Raw genomic sequence first — 12608 nt, 5'->3', positions numbered from 1 at the left:
TTAATTTCTCTTTAAGAAGTTTTAAAACTAAGAGGAAATAGGACATGTTAACTTGGCCTGAAGGATAACTCTTTCCCTTTCCCCCATTGGTCATATACAGAGAGAACAGACTGAGCCTGGACTCCTAAAGCGGACTCTTAACAGAAAGGTCTGAAAACTGGGAAGTGTCAGGTTGTCCCCTGTCTCCCTCACTCATCTCTAATTTACTGGGTTTTGTCTGGAAGAAAGAAATGTAGGGAACTGAAGGGTGAGAGTGGGCAGGAAAACACACTCAGAGGTAACATCTTAGCATCTTCTGTTTTGCCATTAGGCAAGCTAGAGGGCAAGCAGGTCAAGGTAGAATAAAAATGTATCCCATGTTCTCCATTTTTAATCACATTCCATTTTGTGTTTCTGCATTTATAAAATCAGAAAAGCTTGAAATGAGAATTTTTCCATGAAAATTCCAAAAAAGAAAACAATGACCCATTTCCTATAGGCTCCTCATCTCTCAGTTTTGAAACTTAAAGCAGTTTCACTAACTGCTCTCTGGATATGCATTTGTAGCCTCCTGGGAGCAGGAAGTCCGGTGGAGTACACATACACTTTCTTCAGGAAAAACAAAACAAACACAAAAAACCTAATGAGTTTTTAAAATTCAAACACACATCAAAACAATCTTTCCGCATCTGCCTAAGCAAATATACTGTTTTCCATATAAGCAGCATATTATGTAACATATCAAGAAGCCAACATCTGAGGCACCACAAGAGTCACAGTCTGAGGCAACGCCTGCCTGTAGACTGACTGGGCCATCATGCAGATCAGCAGACCAACCACGGATGGGTTCATCATGTTACTGATTTTCAAGCAGTGGGCAGAGACCAGCCCAGACTGCCAGCATCTCTGTCTGCCACTGCTCCTTGCTCCTGCCTTAGGCAGCTGCAGTTAAAAGCACATATCCCCAGGAGGATCAAGCATTTACCAAACAGTAGCTCTAGTGACCCCCGGTCCCTCAACTGTCTCTCTCACTCTCTACTTCTCAACCACTAAGATCTACCAAAGACCCTCAACCCCATTTTCACTCGTTTTTTCTCTTCCCACAGATGCTATTACAAAGATTAAATAATTTTCCCTTTGGCTATTTTTGTTTGAATTATAACTCATTTCAACTCTCAAAGGCAATAATCTCTAAACTAAGGGGTTTTGTCAGAATTCCAGAGATCAATGTTTAGGAAATGACACCGCTTTTTTGGTGCAGCTATGATAATAAACTCTAGAATGAAAATTGAGTATGATAATAACATCTTGTTGAATAGGCAAGATGTCAGATTTACAACATATATTAAATGTGTTGAATGTGATCATAGAGATATTAACATTCCACTGAGACATTGGGCAGGAAGTTATTTACAAGGAAATAACGCATTCAATAAAGTTATTTGTTCTCTCTTACAAAAAGAATTCTGAGCATACTTTTTTCGGTGTGTTTTCACAGATTTCTAAACTGTCAGCATTACCCATTACTCGTAAAATATTATGATAATACTTCATGTATTTCTTCATCCATTTTGCAGACTGTATAATCTAACTTCTTGGATTTACATGTCTTGTTACAGAGAACTAGGTGGTCAACCTTCCCCCTCAAGGGAGGGTAATGAGACTATAAAACCAACATGAATACTGCTGTTTTACATCAAAAGCTATGCACCACTAATTTCTCCATAGAAAGACTATTGTTTGTCACACACTTGCTAGCCCGTATGAATATTGTCCTATATTTCTCCAAACTCTCTCTCTAGTGTAACTTGCCTTTGATTTCTAATAAGCCTATTCTTTCTCCAAGAACAATCCAATTAAAAACTCAGATTATAGCTTTGATTTTGCCTCTCTTTCCCACTTAAAACATTGCGTATGCACACTTTAGCTCCCAGCTCATTTGAAAAGGAAGGAGAAAAATTCTATTTGATTTGCATTTACTACTGAATGGCTGGTAATATTAATACAGTGAATACAATCACTGTGTATGTCACCTTATTTAAATTCCAGCACAGATCATCAATTAAAATGGATGTGGTTAGAACTTAAGTTTAACAAAAAATCCAGAAGTACATGTTTTTAATAGCTGGACGTACACTAAATGCTTTACAGTCTCATACTTCATTTTTTGAACCACGATCAACAATGAAATCGACACAACATGATGGAAAACACTCTTCAAGTGAGAAGGATTTTCCAAACAAAACTAAGCTCTGAGATTACTGTCTGCAAGCGAAATTGTTTTTCTTTTCGACTGTTAAACAGAGCTACCCTCAAGGAGATGCAAACAAATCGCTTGCTTTTCCAAGGCCAAGAAGAAAACGAGTCAGCACTGTATGGATTCAGCTCTCCATTGTTTCTGCTTACAATTGGAACAACATACAAGAAACAGCAAAGTAGAGCAGCAGAGTGACATTTGCTACTGTTAGTTTACAGAAGAAGCCATCATTAGTTTGAAAACTGAAACCAAGCAAACAGAAAATGGACAACAGAGAGAAAAAAATTCTGAGCAGAATTTGGGGAAAGTTTTTTTTACTGTAAATCAAAGTCAGTTCTGCTTATTTGGATGGTAGGCACATGTCTCAGCCTCTTAGTAAGCATGAATTTTAAAGAGAGGAGCCCTGGAGTGACCCATATGGGTCTGTAGGAGACATAAGCAACACAAGCAAAGGTGTCCAGAGCAGATCTTCTCCCTGTCACTGACTTAGCACAAAGCAAGCCCTCTGCCATCCCCAACAGCTCCAGCTGAAGTGACACTGATATTGAACACTCAGCAATGACTCACACATTGAGAGAAAAGTCATCTCAGGACTCAGGGCACTGCGGTGGAGACACAAACAAAAGATTAAACTCAAGGTTGTGAGAATTCAGCACAATCTCAATGAAACGCAAAATCGCACATGCCACAAATGACCAGCATTGCACAAGAGCAAGCACAATCTGAAATGTGATATATTCCAGGTACAGTGTCTCTGCAGATCTGTCAATCAGTGGTACGGGCCACACCAGGTATCTCACACATACCTGCTTTGTGTGACCTAGTTGCACACACACAGTAAGTGCTCTGCTGAGCATGCAATGACAGAAAAACAGGTAAGCATAGCAGAAGTCTCACAAGAAGTCAGAGAAAACCTGTCGCCCACATGCTCTTCATACAGGGCAGTGGCTTTCACAGCAGAATACGGGTAGTCCCATCTCATCTGTGATGTCTGGCAAACCTGATCTATTTTTCCGAGCGCTTTAAATATTTCATGTTCAACTGCTTCCCAGTAATTCTGTGCTATGACAATGAACGAAGGCAATCTGAACTGAGCAAAGACTGAATGGGCAATTTAAATATCCATCTGTAAGGTGTTCCTCTTGCCCCCACATAGGCCTGCACCAACAGAGGGGGAGGGAGATTTTCCAAACTGAGGAAGGAAGGAAGGGGAGAGGCTGTCAAGGGAAGATGCATCAGCTCCTGTAGCTTAGCTCCAAGTCTAGTTGGGAGAACTGGCATCCTCCCTGGGGTGCATGCGTGTGTGTTTTTGTTTGGTTTTGGCTGATGTTTTGTTTTCCTGGGTTCTACTTAAATAGAAGCCTGGAAGCATTTAAATTATACTTCTTTGGGGAGTGATTACCTCCCTTCTATCACACACGTATCTGTCACACAAACCACCAGCAAGTTGCAATTTTTCCCTTTTTATGTCTACATTCTTTTTTTTTTCTGCCTGCTCCATGCCTGTTTTATTTTCTCCTTTCTCCTCCTTGCTGCTCTGTATCTTAATCCTTCCATTCCTGCCTTTTCTGTCTTGCCTGCAATCTGTCTTGACTGCCATCAGTACAGAACAACCCAGCTCAATGGGTCTCTATCACAATGGGAGCAGTAATACAAGTATTAATAACGTCCTGCTGTTAGAAAGAGAGACTGCAATCACTTTTTTAAGGACAAAGCAGCTTGACCTTAGGGAGCATATACAATACTTAGGATAATTACAAAAGTCATATTCCCTTTGGCGGCCTATTTTTATTACGTATTTCGTATCAGCCACGGGAGGCCCTGAGGCTACTATTTTGTTTGTCTGGAGTCTCTGAGCTAGACGACATGCCCAGCAAAGTCAGTTCATATTTAACCCTATATTCTGTAGATGAAAACCATAATGAAATGCACCTGGACTTCATTATTGATCAAACCACCAAGGAGGGCACTTATCATAAAGCTCTTGGCTTGCCAGTTTTAAAATTCTCCAAACTGCTTTGATGTGAACATCAAAAACTTCTGGACTCCTGAACAACCATTTGCCAGACCTCATCCTTTGCTTGTAACACGTCCTACCTCAGTGCACCTCTCACAGTAATTATGCAACGTTCTGGAAGATCACTAATTATATTGGTTCATTTTGGAGTGAACTGGCTGTACAGAGGAGACACTGCACAGTAAACCCACAGCAGCACTGTGTTTTGCTGCAGGATGCCAGCAGCATCCACATCTGCTGAGATCTCAAGTGTCCCTATCGAAACCTTATCGAAATTCAGTCAGAATTAAGATCCTTAGCCTTAGCATCTGAGACAGCAAAGTAACCCAGAAAATCACGGCCACCCAAATACGGTATGGAAACCTACAGACACGTGTGTGGCACTGGTGTTACTCCCAACCAGCAGATATTCACAATGTGTCTCAGTAACTGCAAGCAATCTGTTCCCTTGGCAATCACAGCAAAGGAAATTGAATCAAACAAAAATCTGACTGCAGTCAGAACTATGACACTTAAAAGTGCTACTTTCAAAGCAACAGTGAGAAAAAATTCTAGGAAAGCTGGGAAAAATGTCAGCATCATTGTAGCACACACTGTTTTGTAAAACAGTAGTGTACTAAAGCAAAATTTTATTTATTCGTATGTACAAAAACCTACCTGTGATGACAATTTTCAGGAAGATTTTTTTAAAGATGCATATATAAAACAGACAACAAAAACTTTTGAACTAGGGGAACGCTTACATTTCTTACATCTCTTCATAAACACCGTGCTAGTCAACAAATTAGTAGAGTTAGTACTAGTGAGGCTTGGAGAGCAGCACTCCTTCCACAGATGTACCACATCACAGAGATGCTGAACACATCATTTTCATGATGAGGGTTTGATACGGAGTTCAAAAGGCCCAACACTATGTGCTTGTTCACAGGCTTCTTCATAGGGTGAATAATTAAAAAGTTCTGACACTCCTCATTTTCAATCCAATCACCAAGTAGCATTGCTGCAGCTCTTTACAGTAGCGCTCACAGCCTGCATAGGCACGTTTCAGATGTTGATGCTACCCTGAGTGATCACAGATTTAGCAGCTCGTGGCTCTTCACCACTGAACTATGTGTAAAAGAAGACTTGTTAGTTTACTGAAATGTAAAGAAACTCTTTTGGCAAAGGTGGCATTACAGCTGTTGTGTATGTTTGGTTTTCTAAAATCAAAATTCAAAATCATATCCTCTCTTAAATTTTCAGCAGATTCCAGCATGGAGTGCATTTCTCTGCAAGACAACTGGAGATTAAGCAGTACTTTAATCAGATAAATTTCTTGCATTTACTGTTATATCAGTTGGAGCTCTTTCAATTCTATTAAAACTGAAATGGTCAGCAAAACTTCAGAGGGAAAACACAATGGCAACAATAAAAAAGAAATCTCTAAAAACAAAAGTCAGAAGATAAAACAACAAAATGTCATCCTTGCTTACTCCAGCTGAAAGCTTCAAAACTGTATACAGCAATTTTTTTCCTGTTGGAAAGCTCTGCAACTGCTCGTCAAGTATCTGGGAACCAGGAATTGCATATGGTCCCCAAGGGCATATTAGTGAAAGTGCTGCTCTTTGTGAAACAGCCACAATCCAACTTACTTGCAATTACTTTTATCTTTTAAGAATGTGCAAAATGATACAGTCTATAAAAATACTAGGCTCCACCAGCAATATCAGCATTCAAAAGAGTAAAAAGAAATGCTTTTTGAGGCATGTGATCTCTGGTTAGCATCAGAATTAAGTAGGGTGTAAGTATACACGCATTCTCTTCCGCAATACATTTGAATTGTCTTTTTGTTATGAAGCGTAGAGCAATCTTTCACAGCAAAATTTAAAACCTGAAATGTAGGGAGGGCCTCTGCAAAATACTTGTAGCTGCTAATTATCAGATGAAGAAGCTGACAGCCTACACTGAAATATGTTCATCCTATCTAAAAGACCATTTGCTTGCAAAATACTACAAAAACGTTACTGATTTAAGTTCTATGCCAAGATTTAAGCCCCACAACATGGGGCTTGTTTGCAGATATAACTTGTAAAGATTTGCCTCATCTTTAAAAAGATTTTACCCTCATTAGCTAGACTATTCTGCCAAGCACTCTTATTCTAAACCTCCTACTCCCTGCTGGTCCTGCAGAAGGAAGGAGCAGGAGTGGCCTCCATCACTACACACACAGAATTAGGGTATAATATGTTCTTCGAGGAACATGCACACTTCATTTTCAGCAAAAAATGCAAGAAATAGAGAGTGCTTCCCATGATGTCAGAGAAAGATGGATAATTTCTCTCACCAGGTCAATAGTCTATTTGTTTAAAACCATCAGTTTAATCAACTAATTTAGTCAATTTTATTTGCAAGTTGAGAGGGAATAACACTGATAGTTTCAGCTGAATAAAAGAAAAAAAGACAAACTCCCTTTGCCCATGAAGGCAATGGCTAAACTGTTTTTCCAGGCTATGCAGATCCAGGTTCAAGTTTTCATCTGTCTGATTCACTCATGCTGGTTTCCTTAATTCAGCCCTTTATTTTTATCAAAAATTTCTGAAAAGGGGCAAAACTATTTCTTTCAAGTCAATTTACAATATTATTTAAGTGTCTAGTAGACAAAGAGATTTGCACAGTCAGGGGATACAAATATTCTTGAGGCTTGAGTCTTCCTCCAACTGGTGACTGGCAAACAGCTTCCCATTAGCAAATGTTTCTGTTAAGTCTCTATATTGTCTTTCTGAATCATTTTCACTACAGTCTCTGAATTGTAACTGAATATAGTATTTCGCTCTTCTAACATATAGCAGTTAATTAGGTGATCAAGTTTTGCTGGTTTTTAAAAAGGGAGTAACTCCAGTTAATAAATTGTACCAGACTAGACACTGAGCGCCCTGAACATGCAAGTGACATAATCACTACCATCCTCTTAACGGGAACACAACTACACGATCAGGATAAAGCAAGATGCTGATGTTCCTTCTGGACCACAGAAACAATGTATGGTAGTACTGTTTAAAATGAAAATGAATGAAGGACTGTAATTAAAAGAACTGCTGCTAAAATGTACAAACTGAATTGTCACATGCAAGTGACACACACATGGAAGCACTGAAGAAAACTGCAGTAACGTTCATGCAATTTACCATGCCAACAAATTGTTTAAAAGAGTATCTGAGAGTGAAACAGGTTAACAGCACATTCAAATAGCTGGAGAAGACAGTAACATGTGATTGGGGCCTCATATTCTCACGCTGCCCAAATTTCATCAAATCTGATGAATTTTGCATACAGTAGGAACTCAAAGGCTTACTGGACCGTTACATTATCAACAGATCTGCAGAACTTATTCTCTGTACCTACACGATGGGGCCATTAGTACCAGGTACTCTATGCAGTTACATACAAGAGTTTAAATGAGATTTGCACTGAAAAGACATTGTACAAGCTCCCCACTGCTTTTTGCATCTGTTCCTCTGTACTCTTATGAAAATAAATACAGAGAACATCTAAAAAAATAAAATCAAACTAAGCCAAGGGCCAGACTGCACACATTCAAAAAGAAAAAATACATCTAATTATGTACAAGGTTGCTATGACCACAGGGAAAAATGCCAATATATTCTCAGTACTTGGCCCCACTTTTGGCTTGGCCCTCCATTTGGCTCATCTTTATTCATGAGTAAATCTGGTTAAAAAAAAAATTCAAGAAATATTTTTTGTGATGAAAAGATGATATTTTTATTGAAGTGCTCTGCAAACATGCCGATTTTCCTGAAAAATTCCAGCAAGAGGAATAAAAGAATGAAATTGCTTTCAGTCAAGAATTTATGCTTTGGGAAACTAATTTTGGTCAGGAATTTTGACATCTGACTTCAAATGTATTTAGTTTTTTTACTTAATTAATTGTACAGCAGGTCATTAGCAGTGGTGCATGTTGCCTCGTGCCTGATGTGTTATGACATGAGGTAAATTTTTTGTCAGTTTAATTTCTACACAAAAGGTACTTTGACCTAGAAAAGAAATTAGGTATGTATGCTAATAGTAACTAGCAGCTGACATTAACTATCCTTTTAAACTATCTCTAACAATGTATATAAATTATTGTATTATTCATAATTATTGCCATTATGAAATACTGTGAAAAGACTGTCTAGGAAGATAAAAAATGAAATTTTGTAATAAAAATTAGAACACCAAAATCAAGTTTCTCAGAAACCTGGAGTGAAAGTTCCCTAAAGCCACAGCTGAGTTTCTGTCCAGCTGAAGTTTTTCAAATGTTCACTGTCATTCCAAACATGAAAACTGAATCCTACAATACCTGAATGTCCCATGAAACAAAACCCACCTCAAGGCACCACAGGATTAGTTGACACTTGCAAAGTTTCCTGTCATCTTGTTAACAGCCACCTCAACCTCAAAATATTAATGAATCTTATATTAAAACGTGTTCTGCCAAGGTTAATCCCATGTGCTTGCTGGAAGCACACCTCGCTACCAGGAGCGACGGGGATGCTGCTCTTCCCCAAAGGTTCACCATCACGGGTGGGTGATGCTGCTGGTCCGCATCAGAGCGTGGCAAACCTCCAAGAGGCAGGACCAGCAGCTCACCGCAGCACAGGCATGTCCTCCCTGCATAGCTGCTCTGCTGAGCCACATGCCTCTGTTTTGGAGATGCTGCCCTGCTCTCATGTACACGGACATCATGAAAGAGAGCTCGCGGGGTGGGAGATGGAGCCCTCCTCATCCAACCTTAAAGGTTAGAACTTGAAAACACATGATTACGTGGAAACTGACTTTTTAATTTTTTAAAGCAAGGCAGATCTAGCAGTCATAGATACAGAAAAGGTTTGAGAACATGAACCAGAACAACTGAGGGTGCAATGCAGCTCTTTGGAAATGCTCATTCACAGTCTGTGCTGGTTTGGGATGGTGAATACCGCTTGGGATTGTGCAGGGGGGGAGCTGGGGAGGGAGGCAGGGCTCTGCACAACCAGAGCCCAAAGGTCAGAAATACCTCAGAAAGGATGAAAGAAAGTACAAGTGGGACTTGGCAGCCGGACAGAGTCATGCTTTCTTTGCACAGTGGCCCGCAGCAGCCGGTGGAGCCTGTGAAGTCCTCATCCATTACATACAAAGCAGACCCACTTTGCTCAGACAGATTTTGGGACATGCAGTAACCAGCAGGACAGTCGTGTGTGTGTTGCTTTATGCAGCTCCTACCCTGGCTTTTTTCTTTCAGTAACTTCCCCACTAGCATAACCTTGTTCACCCCTGTGCTCTGCTCCCAAACCACAGATGCGCTGCAGGTCCAACCAAGTACTCTCCTTCCCTGCAAAACCTACACCCTGCCTCTCTCCAAAAAGTGCTGCATGCTACAGAGCTGCTTATAAGTGGGCTCTGCCTCACCTTCACAGGGAGAGGAGAGAGAAGATAAGGGAAGCAGGGAAGGGCGGTCTCCAATCCCTGCAGAGCCCTTCCCAGGGTCCGTAAGGATGCTAATGCTGCTGCTGAGAACTGGGCAGTGGTGTGACACCTTTCCAGGTGGCTGTGGCTGCCAGAGGGCATGAACCAGCCCCACGTGCCTGAACAAGGGACAACGCTGCTGCACTGTGCGTCTGCAGCTCTCTAGTATTTGTGCCAAACAGAAAACACTCTGGGAAGAAATGGACGATCTCTGTAACACTTTTCAGAAGCATTAATGTGCCTTATCATTTTTCTGGTATACATAAGTGGCTCCCTGACACACACAAGCATACACACACAGGCAGAGCACAGTTGCCTCCACAAAGTAACCTCTCACAAGAAACATAGATAAAGCATCTCATCAGTGGGGATGGGACTAATCAGAGGACGTCAGTAAAGGACTACATGTGTGCTCACACTTTGTGTATATTTCTCCAAAAGCACATCTACTGTCAACTGTTCTGGACATTTGTCATCATTAAAACAGCTTTAAAATTCTTCTGAAAAACAGATGATGTTTCTCAAATACACAGCTAAAAAATGAAAACTCAGGGTTGGATTCATCTGACTTAATTTGAGAGGCCTCTGATGAAGTCTCCCACAGAGCTGGTTGCTGAGAAGTTACTCATTCTGAGAGTATGATTCATATACCTAAACGTAAACGTCTTTTGGGTGGCATGAATCCAGTTGATCTCACTGATTATCTTACAACTGATGCAGCTATAGCTCCAATGCACTCCTAGACATCCAGGTCAGAGGAAGCCTCTCTCGCAGCGTCTGATGGCCAGGTTACAGCAATCACACACCCTCTCCAGCGATACCTCTGAGGTGGCATTTGCAGTGGGTTACTAAAACCTTTCACTGGGGCAACAGCAGCATTTGCCAATGGAGATGCAGAACACGAGAGGGATGTGACCAACTTATCTGTTCCCCTGTGCGTGGGGTGGCAGAAACGCCGGGGTGGGATACCACAGAGCAGGGGGGAGGCAAACAGATGTCACAGCTGCTGTCCCCGCGCCTGACATCAGCACGCGTGTGTCCCTCGCACACACCCTCCCGCGGGCTGCGAGCCCCGAGCCGCGGCCACGCGTGTGTCCCGCAGCTCCGCGCACCCCCCCGCGTCCCCGCTCTCCGCGGCGCTCACCTGAAGCAGGTGGTGAGCTCGCCCGTGGGCTTCAGGCAGGGGTAGCGAGTGGTGGCGATTTTGTTCTCGGAGCAAACCTCCCTGCAAGGCGGGGAGTCGGATTATTTAAAAAAAAAAAAAAAAATTAAAAAAGAAGGTGGCGGTGGTGGGATGGGGGGGTGGAAACGCAGAGAAATGCGCGGGGGTCCGCGGCGGGGGGGGGGGGGGGACACCCACCTGTCGCCGTCCTGTGGCTCCTCCCGGTAGGTCCAGGCGTGTCCCAGCGCCAGGAGCAGCAGCAGCCGGAGCGGGGCCAGGCTGCCGGCCGGCCGCCCCATCGGGCCGCCTCTCCCCGCCGCGCTGCGCCGGCTCTGCCCGCCCCGGCCGGCGGCGGGGCTGCGCCGACCCGCCGCTCCTCCCGCCCGGGCGGAGGGCCGCCCCCCGCGGCCGCCAGATGTGCCCGCGGGGAGGGGCCGCGCTCGCCCAGATGTGCCGGCAGATGCGGCCCCGCGGCGGGGCGGGGCAAGGCGGGGCGGCGGCCAGATGTGGCGGGGTCGCGGCAGCTGTGCGGTGGGGGGTGAGGGGACACCAAACACACGCCCAGCATTCCCCCCCGCCCCGTCCCCCCGGTCCCCTCCCGGCCCCCCGGACCGCGGCGAGCACGGAGGAAGGGGGGGTGCCCGCCCCAGGGTGAGCGGGGCAGGAAGGAATGGAAAGGTACGAAACTTGGGGGGGGGGGGGGGGGGGGGGCGGGGGTGAGCAGCGGCTCTCGGTGCACCATCACTGATGCTTTCCAGATTGGGCTTTATCTTAAATCTCTTTCCCAAAAGAGCAGAGCAGTTCAAAGCATCTCTGCTGCGACGACTGTTTATCCTTGCATACGGCCGCCACTTCCCCACCATTCATAAAAAGCAGATTAACAACAACAGACTTTGATAAAGTAGTGCATCAGGTCTGGCCCACTGTACCATAGCCTGTTTTTATGGTTAAACTGCCAGGGACCAGGGGAGCAAACCTGCAAAATGATGATACTCTCGCGAAGTGTTTGGCCGATGCATTGGCTCTGATCACCACATAACTTCCTGCAAGTATGAAAGAATTCAGGGAAATGAGGGTGTGAAATCAACCTTACTAGCACTTTCACCTGTAGTATAAATAACTTCGTTTTACAGCCAGAAAAATCAGGGAAATGTGAGCAACAGATTGTACTCATATATTATTACAGCCTGAAAAGTCAGGGATATGCAAATAACAAACCGTAACTCCTCTGTTAAGCCAGCACAGAAGTAATAAAGGGGTGTAAGAAGACCTGAGCAACTCCCCTTCTATCTTCTGTCCTGTCACAGGCAACATTTGAACAAGTCATTTCACTGCTCCGTGCCTCAGTTTCCCCTATCTGTAACAGGAAGAACCTGATAGCTAAATAAATAAATAATGCAGATCCCCGTCTATGAATCAGCTACAATTAAGCTGTTAATCCTTTTGGTATGTTGTCCAGTACTCAGAAGAAGACTAACGATAGATGGGCTCCTAGTTGGGAAACTCTGGGACTTGTCAGAAGTTTTCCCTGACTTGCACAGCATCTGCTGTCACCAGAAACTGCTGCGTGTGCTGTGAATCGCCAACTTCAAGGTATTTCTCCACGCCAGGTGCCACTGCATATCCTCTCTATTCCTGTGCACGGTTAAGCAAAGGAGTTCTGCAAGGCAGATTTTTTCCCCCTTTGTTTTTGCTTTTGCTATCGAGAG

The 12608-nt window shown here is 43.4% G+C and overlaps 1 protein-coding gene across 1 annotated transcript in view; it reads right to left on the bottom strand.

The window, feature by feature from the left end:
* Positions 1–11205, bottom strand: part of CCBE1 (collagen and calcium binding EGF domains 1) — a 102170-nt gene extending 90965 nt beyond the window's left edge. The window contains exons 1-2 of the mRNA XM_074856613.1: positions 11098–11205; positions 10882–10962 (exon numbers count right to left, since the gene is read on the bottom strand). Coding sequence (XP_074712714.1) covers positions 10882–10962; positions 11098–11198 — 182 coding nt within the window. The 5' untranslated portion in view covers positions 11199–11205. The remainder of the gene's footprint in view (positions 1–10881; positions 10963–11097) is intronic.
* Between the last annotated feature and the right edge of the window lie 1403 nt (positions 11206–12608).

Source organism: Strix uralensis, chromosome Z, assembly GCF_047716275.1.
Source record: "Strix uralensis isolate ZFMK-TIS-50842 chromosome Z, bStrUra1, whole genome shotgun sequence".
Taxonomy (NCBI): domain Eukaryota; kingdom Metazoa; phylum Chordata; class Aves; order Strigiformes; family Strigidae; genus Strix; species Strix uralensis.
This window is presented reverse-complemented; position numbering and strand designations above follow the sequence as displayed.